The sequence below is a fragment of the Cucurbita pepo genome, chromosome 7 (assembly GCF_057944985.1).
Source record: "Cucurbita pepo subsp. pepo isolate OVF chromosome 7, ASM5794498v1, whole genome shotgun sequence".
NCBI classification, from domain to species: Eukaryota; Viridiplantae; Streptophyta; class Magnoliopsida; order Cucurbitales; family Cucurbitaceae; genus Cucurbita; species Cucurbita pepo.
Window position 1 is genome coordinate 11,985,426 of NC_141804.1, and position 17,876 is coordinate 12,003,301.

Consider the following 17,876-nt stretch of genomic DNA (forward strand, 5'->3'; position numbering starts at 1 on the left):
TCTTCAACATAATTGAGGCGACACAAAAACGAATTGGCTTAATTCAACAATCGAAAGTCGGTTCCATCAAAAGTGGATTGTGACAAGTTTAGAAAGGGATGAAAAAATATTTTAATTATTAATATGTTGTTAAAAAAGTAATAAATAAATTATAATACTAAAATAATATTTAAAAACCAACGAAGAAAGTAAAATAGTGGTAACGAAAAAGAAAAAGAAATATATTTATTTTATTTTTGATAATTTTGTTGGATAATAGACGAAATGGATGTATATAAAAGGTAGGCAGTAGATGTGCTCTTTTTATTTGTCTGATACTCTGTATTGTGCTCTTCTTTCCTCTTTCTGCTCCCTCCTTCGAGGGTTTTTTTTTTTTTTCTTTTTCTTTTTCTTTTTTTCCCCCCTCTTCTCTATTCTTTTTTTTCTCTCTTTTTCTTTGTTTTTTCATTTTCGTCCTAACACTCCCCACTTCAAGATCTTCGTCTCCTCCATTCAATCTCACTCTTCCTGGAAGATGCAGTATCAGAGGCTTAGACAGCAGGCAATGATGCAGCAGTCTTTGTATCCCCACCCCGGCCTCCTCGCTGCTCCTCAGGTTTCTATCTCTCTCTTTTACTTTTGTTTTTTTTTTTCCTTTTTGTCGTTAAATTTGGTTGCAAGATATGTATCCTCTTCTGATCGATCCTTTATTTCTCAGTTTTTGATTGCTCGAGCTTCAATCTTTCTCTCCCCACCTATTTTCTTGAAATCTGAATTCATTTTATCTATAAGCTGTAATATGTTTTTTCCTCAATTTAATGGAAAACGGGAAGGATTTCACTAGAGAACTAAAAGTTCAATAGGTGATAAGATATCAATCTTGAAAAGGAGCCCCGTGGATTCAAAACAAATCCTCCAATTGGTTATAATCATGCCGACGAAAACATTTTCGCCAGGAGCTGTGCCAAGAATAGTCTTGTACTGTGTAGTATCCCAATTGAACTCTTCCCAAGTGATGCGAAAAAGTGCGTGATTTCTTTTCAACCACAACTTCCATGGCACAAGATTTTATACATATGGTCACTGAGAAGCTTTTTTAGACCTCCTCCGAGGTCAAACGCCTGTAATAACACATACCAAAGCTCCTTTGTAGTTGGAAAATGAAGAAACGGTTGGCTTTGGGTCTTGGAGTTCTCTTAGCATAAAAGACAACACTTAGGATTGGAATTAAAAAATCATACATGATGTCCAGAGACTATATTTCTACCTAAATGAAAGAAGCACATGGACATTTGTCTAGTGTGAGTCGCCTTTTATCAAATCTAGTAACAATGTACTGTTTTCATGTTTTTTTTATGAGTTCGGTTTCCTCCCTTCCTATTTCACTTTGATTGGTCCATTTGTGCTCACATACATACATGATAACATTTGCATGTTAATGAGTAGATGACAATCAATTAACTAGTTTTCAAATATTACTCCTTTCTATTTTTTTCTTCAAACAAGGAACAAGACTTTTCATTAATGCAATGATTAAAAGGTTAACTTCAAAGATACAAACTCCACGTGAGAGTGAACGAAATAATAATAATAATAATAATAATAATAACAACGAAAACAATACAAGACTGGAAGTAACTAAAATGCAACAATCCTCCTCTCTATTCTTCTTGTACAAATTGTTGCCATTATTAATCACTATGCGGGTCTTTGGAGCCATCCAGTATTCGTTCAGAAATATGATTGTTAATGTATCAGTATCATATTCATCTTTACATCCATGACAAGTCCTTGGAGATTTATTGCTGAAGCACGAGTCAATTGGAGTCTTTTTCTTCATCCCTGTACTTAGAACGTTACCCATTGTCTGTTGGTTGAATCTTTCAGTTACACTATTTCTACATGGGTGAGGAGCGCAGATATGTTTTTCTAGGAAGGTTCTGTTTTTCTTTTATCCTTTCTTGTTTTTTTACTTTTTTATTTTGCAGATAGAGCCCATCTTGAGTGGAAACCTGCCTCCTGGCTTTGATTCAAGTGCATGCCGCAGTGTGTGAGTCTTAAATAGATATTTTATTTCCTTTTTCCATTTTTTCATTTAGTTCATTTTAAATTTTAGATAGTAAGATAAGTCTTTATTTGGAATAACTTGCACATTTTGCCTTCGATATAAGGTTCCTCCTTGGATTTGCCATTTGTTGATTGATTTCCATTGACACCTTATCATGTTCATTGTTTGCTAAAACTTATATCATTCTGGTTCATATGTTGTTTGAATGCATTCAAGTACACTGATTTCTATTACATCTTTTTGTGTTTTTAATTAGCCATCAATCTGAACTAATGAAAAAATATAGGTATGTCGGGAACATTCATCCCCAAGTCACCGAGCCTCTTCTTCAAGAAGTTTTCTCAAGTATTGGACCCATTGAAGGATGTAAGCTCATTAGGAAAGAGAAGGTGTGGTTTCCATTTAGACTATCATTTGGTGCTATACGAACTCTTTCCATTATGATAATAAGTACTTTACCATCGGTTATAACTTCTGAATTTTGTTGGACTGTTTCTTCCTTAAGTAACCAGTTGGTGGAATTATTGCAAATAATCCAGTGTTATCTCACAGATCAGGATCTTCTTATTATTTCAAATAATCCAGTGTTGTCTCACAGATCAGGATCTTCTTATTATTTCAAATAATCCAGTGTTGTCTCACAGATCAGGATCTTCTTTGAACGTGTTTTTTGTTATATAAATAGGTACTAATCTTCTATCTCAACTTTTCTTTCTATTTATGCAGTCATCCTATGGTTTTGTGGACTACTTTGATCGCAGATCAGCTGCAGTTGCTATTATTTCTCTCAATGGAAGAAACTTGTAGGTGAAATTCTTTCTTGCATTTTTATTGACATTAGCCGAGTCATATATTTCGATATAATTTCACACAGGTTTGGACAACCTATAAAGGTTAATTGGGCATATGCAAGTAGTCAGAGAGAAGACACATCTGGTTGTATGCTCAGATTGTTTCTTTTTCCTTTGATTCTGTTTCCAATTATGATGAGTTTGTAGCATGCGGCTGCTGACATTTTTATATGGTGTTTTTATGCAGGTCATTTTAATATATTTGTTGGTGATCTTAGCCCTGAGGTTACTGATGCTACGTTGTTTGCATGCTTTTCTGTTTATCCCAGTTGTTCGTAAGTTTGTTATCCAAATTTTTGTTATGAGTCAGTCTGCTTGGCTTATGTTCAAATGTTTGAGATGCGGTAGAGCTTAACTTAATACTATTCAACTGAGAGCACCTTGCTCCAGCACCTTTAACCTTATTTTCCTTTAATACTTCAGGGATGCAAGGGTTATGTGGGACCAGAAAACTGGACGGTCGAGGGGATATGGTTTTGTTGCTTTTCGGAATGAACAGGTTTTGGAATTATTTCAATATGATGTTTTTACCCCTTCCTGAGTCGCCCATCCTTTTGCTACCAATGTAGGAAGTCTTTTATTTGTTTTCTTCAGATTATGTTCATAATTGTACTTCTATTAATAATTATTTATTCTGCTTTCAGGATGCTCAAAGTGCAATTAATGACATAAATGGTATTCCTACTCTCTCTCTTGTTTGGAAATCTTATGTTGTATATTTATCTATTTAGTGTCTTGTTTAACCATATCTCTTGTCCTGAACCATGCAAGTAAAGAATGCAACGAATGGCATTATTGGGGAAATGAGAAACAGAGTTAAAATTATCTTACGAGAAATGAGTATGGAAACTTGATGTGAAAACCCAAGGGAACTGGATATGAGAACCTCTTCCATTTAAGGTCCCCCAAAGATCATCCTTGAACCTCAATACAATTTGGATCAAGTCAAAAGGAAAAATTAGATTTATACCTTCAATGATCAACGAGCAAGGATATATATATATATATATATATATATATATATATATATATATATATATATATATATATATATATATATATATATATATATTTTTTTTTATTTTATTTTATTTTATTATTATTTTTTTTTAAAGTTTAAGGTTGTAAAGACTCCAAAAGGTTAGTGATCAATCAAACTTGAACGTTTATAGGGACACTTGAACACATAGAATTGACAAAAGGGTTTGGGAAAGGTTCTCGGCTCTTTAGAGTCGCTCAAACACTGAATTTATTTCATCGAAGTCTTAACTACAATGACCTGAATAAGGCATGTAAATAATCTTTTAGGGAGGCAACAACCGAAGAAGGAAAACACTATAAGATCTCAAACAAACAAGGAAAAAAAATCCTACCAACCCAATAAGGCAAGAACTAAACTAATTAATGTGTGCTTTTAAACAATATCTCCCAAATAAATCTTAAACAAATGTCAAATATAAGAGTTAATACAAGGCTTAGATGACAAGCTAAAAAATAGTCTTAAACTAGGACGTTTCTATAGGCCTCCCGAAGCTCTTCCTATTGGATTGTGTTCAAGTAGCTTGGGTTCTTTGGAAAAGATATCTTTGATGCAATCTTCGTAAGCTGTTTGAGCGTTAGAAAGAGAATTCAAATTGGCAATATAGGTTTGGATCTTATTTGGTTAATAGAGATAAATGTTCAGTTATCAGTATTAATTGCAACTAGTCTAATTGGAATGTTGGGCCGCTTGGGTGGGCTGTGAGGTGGGGTCATTCCCTTTCTCGAACTTAGGTTTCCCCCCTGGTCATAATTTTAGAAGCATTTATTTCTAGGATCTTGTGATGGAAAAGGTTTAGAAATGGTTATCTTCGTGGAAAATAAGTTTTCTCTCTAAGGGAGGAAGACTAACCCTTGCCATTTGGTCCTCAGTGGTTTCCCAGTCTATTTTCTTTCCTTGTTAGTCCCTGTGAACGTTTGCAATTCCTTGGTGCGACGCATGCGTGATTTTTTTTGTGAGAAGGGGTGGCGGAAGGGAAGGGTTCACATTTGGTTATTTGGGAGATGGTAGCTAGACCGGTGGAGTTTGAGGGTTTGGGTATAGGGAATCTTAGTGTGCACAATTAGGCCTTGTGGGTAAATGGTTAAGCCATTTCTCTCAAGATGTGGCATAAGGTTATTGTGGGTAACATCCTTTTGATTGGTCTTCGAAGGAGATTTCAAGAGGTACTGCCAAAAATCCATGGAAAACTATCTCTGATAGGTTTCCTTCGTTTCCTAGTTTGTTCATTGTTACGTGGTGATAGGCTGAACACTTATTTCATAAGATAATTGGCTAGGGGGTAGTTCCCTATGCTCGTTGTTTTCCTTGACTTACCATCTTTCCTCTTTGAAGTTTTGTTATGTGCTCTATCCTCTCGTCTTTTGGGAGTTCTTCGTCTATTTCCCTTGGCCTTAGTTGGCCCTTTTCTAATAGAGAGTCGATTGATGCAGTGGCCCTTTTAGCCTTGCTTAGGTTTTTTGCCATTTAGAAGAAGAGATGTTCGCTTTTGGAGCCTTGATTGAGCTCTCCCATTTTTCCTCTATTTTGGAAAATCAAAATTTCAAAGAAGGTTTATTTTTTTGTTTGTTAAATATTTCAAGGCAGGGTTATACTCTGGATCGTGCTTAGAGATTTTTGCCCAACTTGATTGGGCCTCAGTGTTGTATCCTTTGCAAGGAAGCAGTCGAGGACTTGGATCATGTCCTATGGTTATGGCAGTATGCTAGATCGATTTGGAGTGGTTTCTTTAGTTTTTTTTTTTTTTGTCTGGTGGCCAAGGAGTTGTAAATCCATGTTGGAGGAGCTTTGTTACCACGTCCTCTCGTAAAAAGGGTTGCCTACTATGGCTTGTTTTCCTGGGTGCTATTGTTTGGTTTGGGGTCTTTGGGGGAAAAGTAATAATAGGATTTATAGAGGGTTGAGTGACCTCTAAGGTGACATTTGGTCCTCTCTTTGGGTCTCCGTTTGTAAGGACTCTTGTAATTTTTGTTTGTCAGAAGTCCTTTCTTTTTTTTTTTTTTTTTTTTGTTGTTGTTGTTGTGTGTGTGTGTGTGTGTGTGTGTGTGTGTGTGTGTTCCTATGTTTTCTTTCATCTTTCTCAAATGAAAGTTGGACTTTTTACTAAAAAAAAAGGGAAAAAAAGAAAACTATTTAAATAGCTATTGGATTTCTTTTGTCAGACACGTGTAATAAAGTGTGCATGTCAGGTTCTACGTAATTTTATTAACCGGATATCATTGCTATGCTCTTTGGGGCTTGGATATTGTTGTTTCTTTTTATTGGGAACTGTTCTACATTTTTTTCTTCTTTTTTTGACGATAAAGGAAAGTGGCTTGGGAGTCGACAGATTAGGTGTAATTGGGCTACAAAAGGTGCTAGCTCGGGCGATGACAAACAGAGTTCAGATTCCAGAAGTGTTGTAGAGCTTACAACTGGGACTTCAGGTATTTCATCTAGAAATGTATATGTATATATATGTTTTTATCATTCATCTAGAGATTTTTAGATTTAATAATCTTCCTAGAATTCTTTTATTTAGCTTTTCAAACTTTATAGTGATTGTTGCAAATCTTCTAACATTTCTATACGCTGATAGTTTTGGCTGTTGAATAGGGAGCCTTTACTTCTTGGTTTTCCAGGCCCGAGGTTATTTATGTTGATCTATACTTTCACTCTTAACCTTTGACTTATTTCTTGCTAGTTCTTTCTCTAGTTCTATCTGGCTCGTGCATTCGAACACTTGGCCATAGTATATCTAATTAAACCTACATTTTTTCTGGATCTTGTCTAACAAGAGACATATCTTCATGAATGTCTTGACCTTCAGGTCTGTATCTTGCTTATCTACATTGAATAATCATTCCAAAATCAACTTAACATAATTTTTCTTCTAGAGGTTTGTGCCCATGGCAATTTGACCCTAGGCTTGTCATAAGGAAGCCATTGGATTTAACCTGACAGTTGGTGTTTAAATCCCTTAAATATCACCATGAAGAAATACATTTTAAATATTAAGTTGATGCAAGAGCTAATGAAGGATTAGTTCGAATGAAATGAATAATTTGATAGAATCAATTTAGCAATTGGAGAAAAAAGTATAAGAATAGTCAACTCCATAAGTTTGTGTAGCTTTTAGCAACAAGACGAGCTTTCAACCAAGTTACCGATCTGACTTTTTTGTGTCTCTAACTTTGTAATCCCTTAGATTTCTATTTGGTAATTTTGAAGGTGTTACTGTACTTGGTTTAAGTTTTGGGGGATTCTTTTTGTTATAATCTCTTTAGGAAGTTCGTAGTTTCTAATAACCATGAAATGTTTGTATTTCTTCTTGTTAAAAAAGACTTGGTAAGTATAGTACAGATGATGAACTACATAAGACTGAGTTTATGTTACATAGAGAATTAACAAATCCACTTTTTGTCTCTAACTTCCTAATCCCAAGTTAAACAAAATTAACCTGGATTTAAACCGCCTCTAAATTTTAAGTACCTTATGAATTTCTTAATTACCAATGTTGTTCTGATCTCTAATTTTGAGTGTTGAGTGTGACGAATAATTCAAAATTGATTAAATTTTCTGGTTAATTTTGATCAATCCAACACGTGTAGGAGTGAATAATTGAACCTACAATCTCTCTAAGGAAGTAGGGATGCCTTATCCATTGAGCTATGTGCACGTTAATCAACTTTTTGTTATTGATATATAATGAGTCCTTTTATATGGAATTGCGGTCAGTGAATGTTTTTCCTTACTCGGGCCTTTTATTTTCGCTATCACTGCTCTCAGAAAACTGCATCCCTTTGACGAGAGACATTTATATTTTTGCTTCATTAGTTTTAGTTTCACCATTTTGTCGCCTCTTTTTGCAGAGGGTGGCCAAGAGAAATCCAATGAGGAGGCACCTGAGAACAATCCTCAATACACAACCGTATATGTGGGAAATCTTGCTCCGGAGGCAAGGAAATTCTTTTGATAATATAACAGTAACTAATATGTTAATAGTAGTTGTTGAAACAGCTAACTTGGGTGAACCTGCAACTGGATGGCTTGTCAAAGTTCTCTGCCATCTCTAAAAGCATAGGCATGATGGTGATGCGTTTCTAAAATTTATCTAAGAAAGTTTGGCTTGTATCTATTGTTGCTTCTTATATGGCCTTTTTGTGGATATTTGTATTCTTTTATTTATTTTTTGATGAAAGCATGATCTTCAGAATTTATATATCTAATGTGTCGTACAAGCAATCCTTCATTTCTCGATTAAAACCTGAATTAAAAACATGTCAGTTTTTTTTATGTGATAGCATGATTATTTTATTATTGCATCATTTTCAGTGTTTATGACTCTTCAGGTTACTTCAGTTGATCTCCACCGTTATTTTCACACCCTTGGTGCCGGGACAATTGAAGATGTTAGGGTACAACGGGACAAAGGTTTTGGGTTTGTGAGATATGGCACTCATGCTGAAGCAGCTTTAGCCATTCAAATGGGCAATGCTCGAGTTGTCTGTGGCAAACCAATTAAGGTACAACCTTAATGAAAAATGTACAATTTTGTCCTACTTGAATGTTAATTAATCATCATTTGATCTAGTTCTTAGAGCCAATATATATTTCAACTTGGTTATTTCGGATGGACAATTTGTGTTGAGGGAAAGAAACTAACTGCGAAAATTAGTGCGGGTTAATGTTTTTGCGTGAGTGTTTAGGACTTGAATTTTCATTTATCCACTTTATGTTTTTGTAATCAAATGATGCAGTGTTCATGGGGTAGCAAGCCAACCCCGCCAGGGACTAATTCTGCCCCTCTTCCACCACCAAATGTGGGACACATGCCAGGTCTGTCTGCCGCCGACCTTGCTGCCTATGAACGGCAAATGGCGTTGAGCAAAATGGGTGCAGCACGAGCGCTAATGCATCCGCAGGCGGCTCAGCATGCCCTCAAGCAGGCAGCCATGGGAATGGGGATGGGAATTGGGATTGGTGGTGCTGGCACTAGTCAAACTTTATATGATAGTGGGTTCCAAAATATTGCAACCACCCAACAGCTGATGTATTACTAGGTGTATTTGAATTGCTGTATGATGCATGCTTGTAGTTGTTTTGTGGAACCAAAGAAAGTGTTGCGTTCTGGGGATTGTGATGCAAGTACTATAGCCTGGTGGTGGGGGGGTTTGATTGCAAAGTCATTTTAATTTGTTACTTTTACATTGTTGGTCTAGTTTGTAATATCCTGCTAGAAAAAAAAAAAATATGGTGCCACATCTGGAAATAAGCTCCAATCCTTCAATCTCCTTGGCCCTCTTCACATTTTTTTTTTCCTGGAAGGATTAGTTCTTTGACTTCATATATTGATTGCTGAATATTGTATAGAGGATGTGAGAAGGATGAAAATAGATTATTGAATCTTTTGTTTTTGGCTGTTGATTGTTACAGTGAGGTAATTGCAATTCACACCACATTTCTTTTCCTTCTTTTCCTAAACCATCCACTCAGATTACAAATTTGGATCACAGTTAAGGGGCAGCATAGATTGAAGCTCACCATCATATCTCAACCAGGGGATGTTGAGATATTTTGGAATATAAATGACATTTGTGTTGCAACTTACACGAACAAAGTGGGTCAAGCTGTGTTCACTTCCAAGCTTGGGTAGCTATCATATTGGTGCTCACAATAGCTTTAAACTAAATCAACTTCCTGATATGCTTCAGGCCGTCTAGCCTGCACTCATGAACACAGCATGCATGTCAGTCTCCGGTATCTTTGACATTTACCTGAGTTTCTACTTCCCAAAGCCCTCACCTCAGGAGCTGGTCGAAACCTTTTTCGAACGTTCCAACAAATTTTAATCAAGAATAGCAAACCCAGATGCCAGGAGACATGATGATCAGTTATACGCCGAGCTCCAAAAACCTCATCAATTGAACGAGGCAGCCGAGTTGTCATCATACTGCCCTCTCCATGCGTTTCCACTATCCGTCCCGCTGCAAGCTTGATTGGGAGCCTGAATGTGACCCAAATTTCCATTTAAACTCATCTGCTGTACTTCAGAAGATGATAGGATCTTTATGCTCTGAACACAGCTCACAAACTCCCTGTGCAATCAGTTGGTAAATGGAGTATTAAGACAAGAAAAGGCAGCGGGAAAAGATTTAAAATATTATACTAATTTATACTTACTCCCAAGGATCATCGCCAACTAGAAGTATATCATTTTCATGATCCACATAAACAAGTTTCCAATCAGTTCGTTGAGGATCTTCTAACTGCCCTTCAATACCAAACATTCGGGCAAGATCATGCCTAAGCTCGTCATATCCTTTGTAACGAGTGACATCGATGCATCTACCCACTGATCCACGCTTTTGAACCTTCATAATTTTAGCAGTTTTAGTTTCAATCCGATCTCAAAACATCTCAAACAAGTATTGAAGTTGAAAACACCGAATCCCAACATTACTATGATAAAACAGTGGTCGTCATTTAAACGGGAATTTGATCTAGCATGCTATAATACCCTAGAGAGTAATATCGTTCTACAAATAAATAAACAAAATATGAAGGAAAACGTAGCACTGGTAGAGGTTCAAAATTGATATCATCTAAATAAGAAACGGAAAACAGTATTAAACAATCAAGACCAATTCTAATCATTGATATCATTTACTATTCGCCTGGGATACTAGAGAAACTAGACATAAAGTGGGAAGTCAAACCTTTGTGTATGTCCGCATTCGTTGACTGTGATTTGCCCACAATCCACTACTTAAGGCTCCAGCTTCATTGACGTTGACATCATTCGAGCAGCCAGGCTTGAAGGGCAAGTTTGGAACCCCAAATGACTGCGAGCGGATTGCAGCAGTGGACAACTCTGTCTCAATATCTCTTGGCACACCCCCCTCGTAGTTCGAAAGTAAGTTCTGAAGATCTTTTTGAGAGTCATATCCCCTCGACAATAAGGTATCTGGAGCCCATCCATCAATGCTATTACTGAAGGGGATGTTGGTTTGTGGGTGTGATTGGACATCGTTATCCAAACATGTAGGGAGTGGGAAAGTCTGCTGAATGGTGCCAGCATCCAGACAATATGATGTTCCAGAAGAAGATGCTTCTACCTGATCGGGAACGGTGTCTTTATATTTCAGTTGGTCCAATCCTTTTGAGTTAGGAAACTCGGGTTTGTTCCGCAAATCAGGTTTGCTTGGCAGCTCCTGAGGCAGGTTAGTTGCAGGCTCAACTACCAAATCTCCCCCCAGTGTGGCTGCTCCTTGTTGATTCTTATTGAGCAGGTTTGATACTGAAACTTGGCAATTATTAGTGGAAGGCGAGGTTGAACAAGACGGAGCATCACCATCAGTCAGTCCAGAATATCCCCTAATTGCCGTGGTTGGTTTGAATTGGTTATGGGATTGGGTTATAGGAACCTGCTGGGACTGCATCAGACCTAAACTTGAGAAGCCATTGCTGTTATGTTTTTCTGTTTGGAAGCTGCCTCCACTAGTGTTGAACTGTGGCTGATTGGACAAAGGCAAGGGTGGTAACTGCTGGTTTTGCTGATGCACAGGATGCGGCTGTATCATTTGAGGCGGAAATAGCGGGCTAGCTGGGGAGACCAACGGTTGCTGTTGCTGTTGTTGCAGCTTCTGTAGCAGCTGCCATTGAAGTTGTTGCTCTGATGGGATTATTGGCTGTGAAAATTGCTGAACTTGTGGCAGTTGTTGTGTTCTTTGAGACAGACTTTGTTGCAATAATTGTAGTGGGGCCTGTTGAAATTGTGTCTGCTGATGGTGTTTCGAAACAAGGCTAGGCTGCTGATCTATTCGTGGCTGAAACTGTGTTTCCTGCAATAAAGATGTCGTCTCAATCGAGTTTTTATTCGATGGTTGGCTAGTTTGATGTGATTGTACATTTCCCGCAAGCAATTGCTGTTGCTGTTGCTGTTGCTGTAGCTGAGAGTATACAAGTGGTTGTTGCAAACTCTGATTTGACAAATGGTTTGCACCACCAACACCATTGTTCGGAAGAGCGGATTGGGAGGTCTGTTGTTGTTGTTGCGACTGCTTCGGCTGCTGCTGCTGCTGCTGCTGCTGTCGTAGTTCCGGCTGGGGTGGCAACTGCTGCAGCTGCTGCTGTTGAGACCACGACGTTGCTGGCAACTGGCCAACTTGGTTCTGTTGATTTGCCTTGCTGAATTGGAGATTTGATGATGACATTACTGGAGCTTGAAAACACAATAGTTTAGACGGATCATCATTGGTTAAAGTTCCATGCAGAGCACTAGGAGCAACCATGGACGGCAAAATTCCAGATTGAGCTGCTGGGAACTGATTATTATGTTGCATGCTCATCCACTGCACTAAACTTAAACCCGGGAAGATCGAGCTTGGTGTATCTTTCATGCCAAAGTCGTCACCGAACCACGGCATGGCTCTCTTGAAAGCATTTTCAATATCAGACTCATCATCTGCAAAAATGATGTGAAGGTCACTACAACATATTATTGCTGCTTTCTATTCACTTAAACACATGGTTCCTAGGAAATTATTGTAGGTTTCAATTACCTGGCATCCCTGGTTGTTTAGGGAATTTGGGTCTGAAAAATGGAGGTGGACATATGTAGAACGGGGTCACAACCGGCTCAACTTCCCATATAGAAACTCGGTTCGGTCGTTCACCAGCTGCCGATTCATCCCATCCAACCTTCGGTAAGTACATATAATTGGTAAGCAACAGAAGCAGGCCATTAACAATCATGGATGAGAATCACAACACATTTTTAAATATCTTCCAAGATGCCCTCTGTAACGACCCAAGTCCACCGCTAGCAGATATTGTCCTTTTTGGGCTTTCCCTTTCGGGCTTTCCTTCAAGGTTTTAAAACGCGTCTGCTAGGTAGAGGTTTCCATACCCTTATAAAGGGTGTTTCGTTCTCCTCCCCAACCAATGTGGGATCTCACACCCTCTTACAATAGAAGTATTCCGTTCCATATAACATGAATTATATAATTTTAGTTTTGTATAATTTATTAATAGTACCTGAAGATTGCGCCACTGTGAATTTTTCCATTGTACGGAATCCATGTCACTGATACCAGTAATTGTACCCATATATCTGCGTACTCCCGACTCCTCAGTTTCAAACATCATCCTAAATCGCATGCCAAGCGAAACTTGTGTGTACATTGCTTTCGTATACTTGGCCAAAGGAATGACAAATTCAGAAGGACTGGCCCTGAAAACCTCACGAAATGATCATCGATGCTGAAACTGAAATCATACGGAATTTTAAAAACGAATCAGTAGTTACCTAGGGTTGTAAAATATAGTAAAAGGACTGTTATTTGCAGCAGCATGAGCAGCAGAAGCAAGAATCCCTATGTGCATGCTATCACTTGATATGACCGACGAAGACAGAGCGGGCTGCTGCCTGTTAGCGTGCCTTATGCCTAAAAGAAGCTGTGACTTTTCATCTCTATAATGCATCAATGTATATACCATCAGGATTTGTCTCAACATTAATTTAGGTGAGTTACAAACTGATGATTTTATAACCTTATAAACAGCACCGAGTCACCGGCGAAGACTCGTTTTGTGCTAACAAAAACACTCCACCCAGTGGTCAGAAGGTGTCGTTTTGGTTGGCCTGAAAAAATTTAAGCATTCTCAACCTCATCAAAACGGTAAAATTTATATTCCACGTTCTCACGACAAAATACAAGCAGATGCAGAACCAGAAAATAAACCCTAAACCATCAATGGGAACGTAAAAACGATGAAAATATTAACAGAGATCTTTAACTGACAGAGACAGTAAAGGTGAAAATACGAAAGGTCCCATACCACGGTAAATATGTCTGAATGTCCATGAATTATCATGCAAATCTCTAGCTACTAGTTCCTGAGCAGGGGGTTGCATCGAGTAGTCCTATAATCAAGAATATTCAATATGAGCTTATAATAAATATACACACAAAAACAATCATAAGTTTAAATTAAAGGTTGCATTACAACCTCAAATCACATGAGATGTTAATTATTAACAAAAATGTACTGGTGTAGCCGAAAGGATACCAATCGTAGTCGAGTTCATACAACCTAAACACCTAGTATTTATACAAGTTGCTAACCGAAGACTAACTCCTTCACTCCAGCAGCCAGTTCCGAACAAGCCAGACTTGTTGATCCTTTATACCAACCATCACCTCCCTATGGCTACTTAAGCCGACAAACTCATAATAACTAATTTTCGACATTTATCCCTACATTGCGCACATAACTATATGCAAATACGTGCGCACAAACATTTGCTGGTCAGGCAAATTCATTAAATTGCCTCGACCTCCCCACCCCCTTCCCCTTCCTCCACAGCTCTGTGTGTGTATGTGAACCCACTCGATTGGAGAAGAGAAGCTACAATTACAAAAGAATTTCCTAGATTTTAAGAGAAGCCATAATTACAAAAGAATTTCCTATCCAAAAACGTTTCATCGATCACTAATAGATTTTAGGAGACTGAATGGGCTAGTATGAGTGTGTAGGTCATACCTATGCTATTTGTAACATCTACGAATATCACAGGAAGTAACCATCCTGCCCTCCTCAGACATCCACGGTCCAAAAAGCCAGCAAGTCCAAACACTTTGCCAGGATGTGGAGTTCTCCATCCCGGTGTTACGACGTATATTTTTCCTTGTGTCTTATCTCTTTTGTTCTTCATGTTCTTCATCTAGATAGAGTGTGTGAATTGTGCGATCCTAACACAAAGGTCCCAAAAAACTATCTCAGACTGCCAAAGCAACTATGATCCGGACTTTCCAAAGCCTTCTTACACACCCTACACATGTGGCCCAACATCACCCATGGGTGATCGGCGAACCAAAACATGAACTTAAGAATCCAACCTTCCAACAATCATACCAGAAGAGAATCCATGACCCATCCCTAACAATGAACCTTACAAAGCTCGAGATTTTGGAATACCCCAAAGCAATAGAAATTTATTTTTGAACATAACATCTAAACAGACAGACAGAATGTTACAGGATAACAATCAATAACATATCCTTAAACCAATATATTAAATGGAAGTAATATTAAAGAATACGAGATGTGATGCGCACTAATGGGGGAAAAATCTTCTCAGCTGCACGACGAGGCACAGAAAATCCACCGTGAGTGCTAGTGTCACTAGCTGTTAGAGTTTTGCAGAAGAACTCAGCAGGCTGCCTGTTTTGCTTGAGGCCAATATCAGATGCCAATAAAGCTTCTTTTTCATACTGCAAAACAGAATATTGTATTAACAACCAAATTATTTGAATGTATAAATGAATCGAACACTTATTGAGCGGCTAACCTACTTTATTCACTGGTTGAAGGGTCATTTGTGCATACACTTCATCAGTTTCAGGATCAGCCTGGTTCAGAACACAAAATAACCATCTCATATTGAGCTCACAAATTTATTTGCACCTCTAAACATGTAGTAGTTCAATTTAAGAGATTTGATTAGCTGTATGGGCAATAGAATCCCTCATACATGTAATATGACATTATGGAGCATGCACACCAACTTTGAAGGAAGGTTAGGGTAGTTTGGAATGAAATCAGTCTCCTTATTCATGGATGCTGCAACCTGAAAGGTTTAAAAAAGAATCCATCACAAACCACTATCCATCCATATGTTCACATAAATTGAATCATGAAGTACATACTTGTTCACTGTGGCCTTGAGGGAAGTAAACCACAAGACTTCCAACTGGCGGTAACGAAACAAGAGGTCCAGCACAAGCATGCCATAACTCAGAATTAATATTCTTCCTTTCACCTGTTCCTTTCAGACAAACAAACAGGCATCACAACTAAATACTACTGAAGGTTTTAACAAATCTCATGATCTAAGAGCTTAATTAAGCAGATTTTTAGTATGTCAGAAATATACACAACTTCAGAATCTCTCAACAATCGTGTTCTTAAAGAACATTATAGAGAAGATAAGTTACCTTCTCCAGAATTGGGGACAAACCCATTTGGGGGAGCTTTCATACTGTAGGATATAACCCACAAATCCGAAGGAAATCTGATCAGTAGCTCCGTAAAGGCAAGAACACACCCATGCCAGTCCCGGCGCCTCTGGAAACAACAACAGGGTTCGCTGAAGGAAAAGAAGCGAAGAAGGCGAGGTAGAGCGGAGGAACCCCAAAGGGAATATAGTGATCCAGTTTGGGTTGTGAAGAAAAAAGAGAAAGAAAAGTGGATAGCGAAACTGTCGAGGGGATGAAGGTGGTGATGACACAGACTTCACTCCGGGAAATCGAAGGCCTAAGATAAAGCTTAAAGCTAAATAGCTTAAAGGTTTGAGAAGAAGAGAGAAAGGGGGACAGAAACCGACATGAAATGGAAGAATGGTAGACAATAGAAATAAAAAAGATTTTTAAGTCTTTATGTTATTAATTACTCCACAAATAAAAGAAAGGGAATGATTGATAAGATGAATAATGCAAGGGAGTTGGAACTTTTGACAACGCCGCTTGCATAGTGAGTGCTGGGCTTGGGCGTGGGCGTGGGCGTGGCCTTACGCTCTCCGCCCTCGCCATGACTGCTGGGCCACCCCGCACTATGGAATGTTCAACAAACCATTTTCTGTTTTCGTCACGAATCTGAAAACAAGACACAAAAAGCTTTCACTTTTGGGTTGTAGGAAAACAGAGTAAAATAGCCGCAAAAACAGGAGCTTTGCACATGGGTCGTCGCCATTTATTTAAAGATGTAATTGTGGGCGCCATGGCTTTGACCTCATTCACTAAAACCTGACCCTTGATCATGCCCTCGCTTAAAGATGACGCTGATAAGTGAACCACTAAGAGGTCAGGATCCAGGTGATATTCAACCACATCTTTAAATGTGGTGCCAAACTTGGTTTTTTAATATGCATCCACTTACCGTACAAAGGATGATGTGCGGTGATGGATGGCCGCCCTTTTGTTGCACCATTAAAAGGTGGGGTTCAATCAATTAATTAATTTGCTTTCCCTTTCTTCCTCAACTGGATAACACACATGGGTTTTACAACACACCACCACGCTCCTAGCCACCGCCTTAGCTATCCAACGACTGAGCTCAATGTCTCATCATGTCCAAAATTTGAAATTTGGATTCAGCACCTGATGACGCGACATTTTACTGTTCCTACCTATTATTCTAATAGAGTACGATTAGCATATTTTGTTCGAAGTTGCACTGTGTTTGTTTTTCAGTGACTCTCCACAATGGTACGATATTGTCCTCTTTGAGCATAAATTCTCATGACTTTGCTCTAGGTTCCCCCAAAAGGCCTCACACCAACGGAGGGAGTATTCTTTGTTTATAAACGCATGATCATTTCCTAAATTAGCCGATGTGACCGATGTGGGATTTACATAATCCAACAGGGGATATTAATCTTAATTCTTAAAAGCAACAAGTAACATGGTCATATTGCGGAGGCAGAAAAATGCGTAGATAATTAAATGTCGAATCTAGATTTCAAATCTTAAGCTGAATACTAGGTATAAGGTGTTACAAGTGGTATCAAATACATATACATGAAGAAGCACGTTAATGAATATATAGTTTAGTGACATGATGTGATATTATATTATATTATGTGCATGTGTTGATGTCAAGAAACAATGAAAAGAGTAGGAAGTGGCTGATAAGAAGTTAGAGACCCGAGATTCTCGGAACAAATGGCTGTTTTTGGACACATAATGGTCGGAATGGTGGAAGTGCATAGTTTTTGGTTTTTGGGTTTTGGCTTGCAGTGGGTGCAGAGCTGTCACAGCTCATGGTAGCAAGCTAGCTTCACGCGCAAGTCCTTGACAGCGCAAATAGCGAGCACGCACATGAAACAAATGAGCTATCTTTACATACAACCACAAGGCTGTGGAGGAACGCCCACAACTCCGCTTAATCATCTTCA

The 17,876-nt window shown here is 38.3% G+C and overlaps 2 protein-coding genes across 2 annotated transcripts; one reads left to right on the forward strand and one right to left on the reverse strand.

Moving 5' to 3' along the window:
- The first annotated feature begins 373 nt into the window (after window positions 1–373).
- On the forward strand, window positions 374–9,206 carry LOC111799167 (oligouridylate-binding protein 1). Its single transcript, XM_023682589.2, has 12 exons — window positions 374–595; window positions 1,968–2,029; window positions 2,334–2,436; window positions 2,774–2,850; window positions 2,922–2,983; window positions 3,086–3,173; window positions 3,322–3,397; window positions 3,543–3,573; window positions 6,244–6,363; window positions 7,789–7,874; window positions 8,269–8,442; window positions 8,677–9,206. Exons 1-12 carry the CDS (start codon window positions 515–517, stop codon window positions 8,977–8,979), a joined length of 1,263 nt encoding a protein of 420 aa, XP_023538357.2. The 5' UTR covers window positions 374–514; the 3' UTR covers window positions 8,980–9,206.
- Window positions 9,207–9,293: 87 nt separating this feature from the next.
- Window positions 9,294–16,381, reverse strand: LOC111799166 (auxin response factor 19). The gene is given in 14 exon segments (XM_023682587.2): window positions 9,294–9,947; window positions 9,950–10,014; window positions 10,100–10,290; window positions 10,636–12,383; window positions 12,481–12,619; window positions 12,956–13,151; window positions 13,227–13,391; window positions 13,472–13,562; window positions 13,760–13,844; window positions 15,040–15,195; window positions 15,277–15,333; window positions 15,456–15,551; window positions 15,631–15,743; window positions 15,919–16,381. Coding segments are annotated over 14 exon segments (3,201 nt in total). The 5' UTR covers window positions 15,962–16,381; the 3' UTR covers window positions 9,294–9,891.
- Between the last annotated feature and the right edge of the window lie 1,495 nt (window positions 16,382–17,876).

What these genes read in the sequence shown, in the direction of transcription:
- LOC111799167 (XM_023682589.2), top strand. Translation starts at nt 515, where the DNA reads ATGCAGTATCAGAGGCTTAGACAGCAGGCAATGATGCAGCAGTCTTTG. An exon ending in TCTCTCAATGGAAGAAACTT is followed by an intron (nt 2,851 to 2,921) that starts GTAGGTGAAATT and finishes AATTTCACACAG; the next exon opens with GTTTGGACAACCTATAAAGG. An exon ending in TCTGTTTATCCCAGTTGTTC is followed by an intron (nt 3,174 to 3,321) that starts GTAAGTTTGTTA and finishes TTAATACTTCAG; the next exon opens with GGATGCAAGGGTTATGTGGG.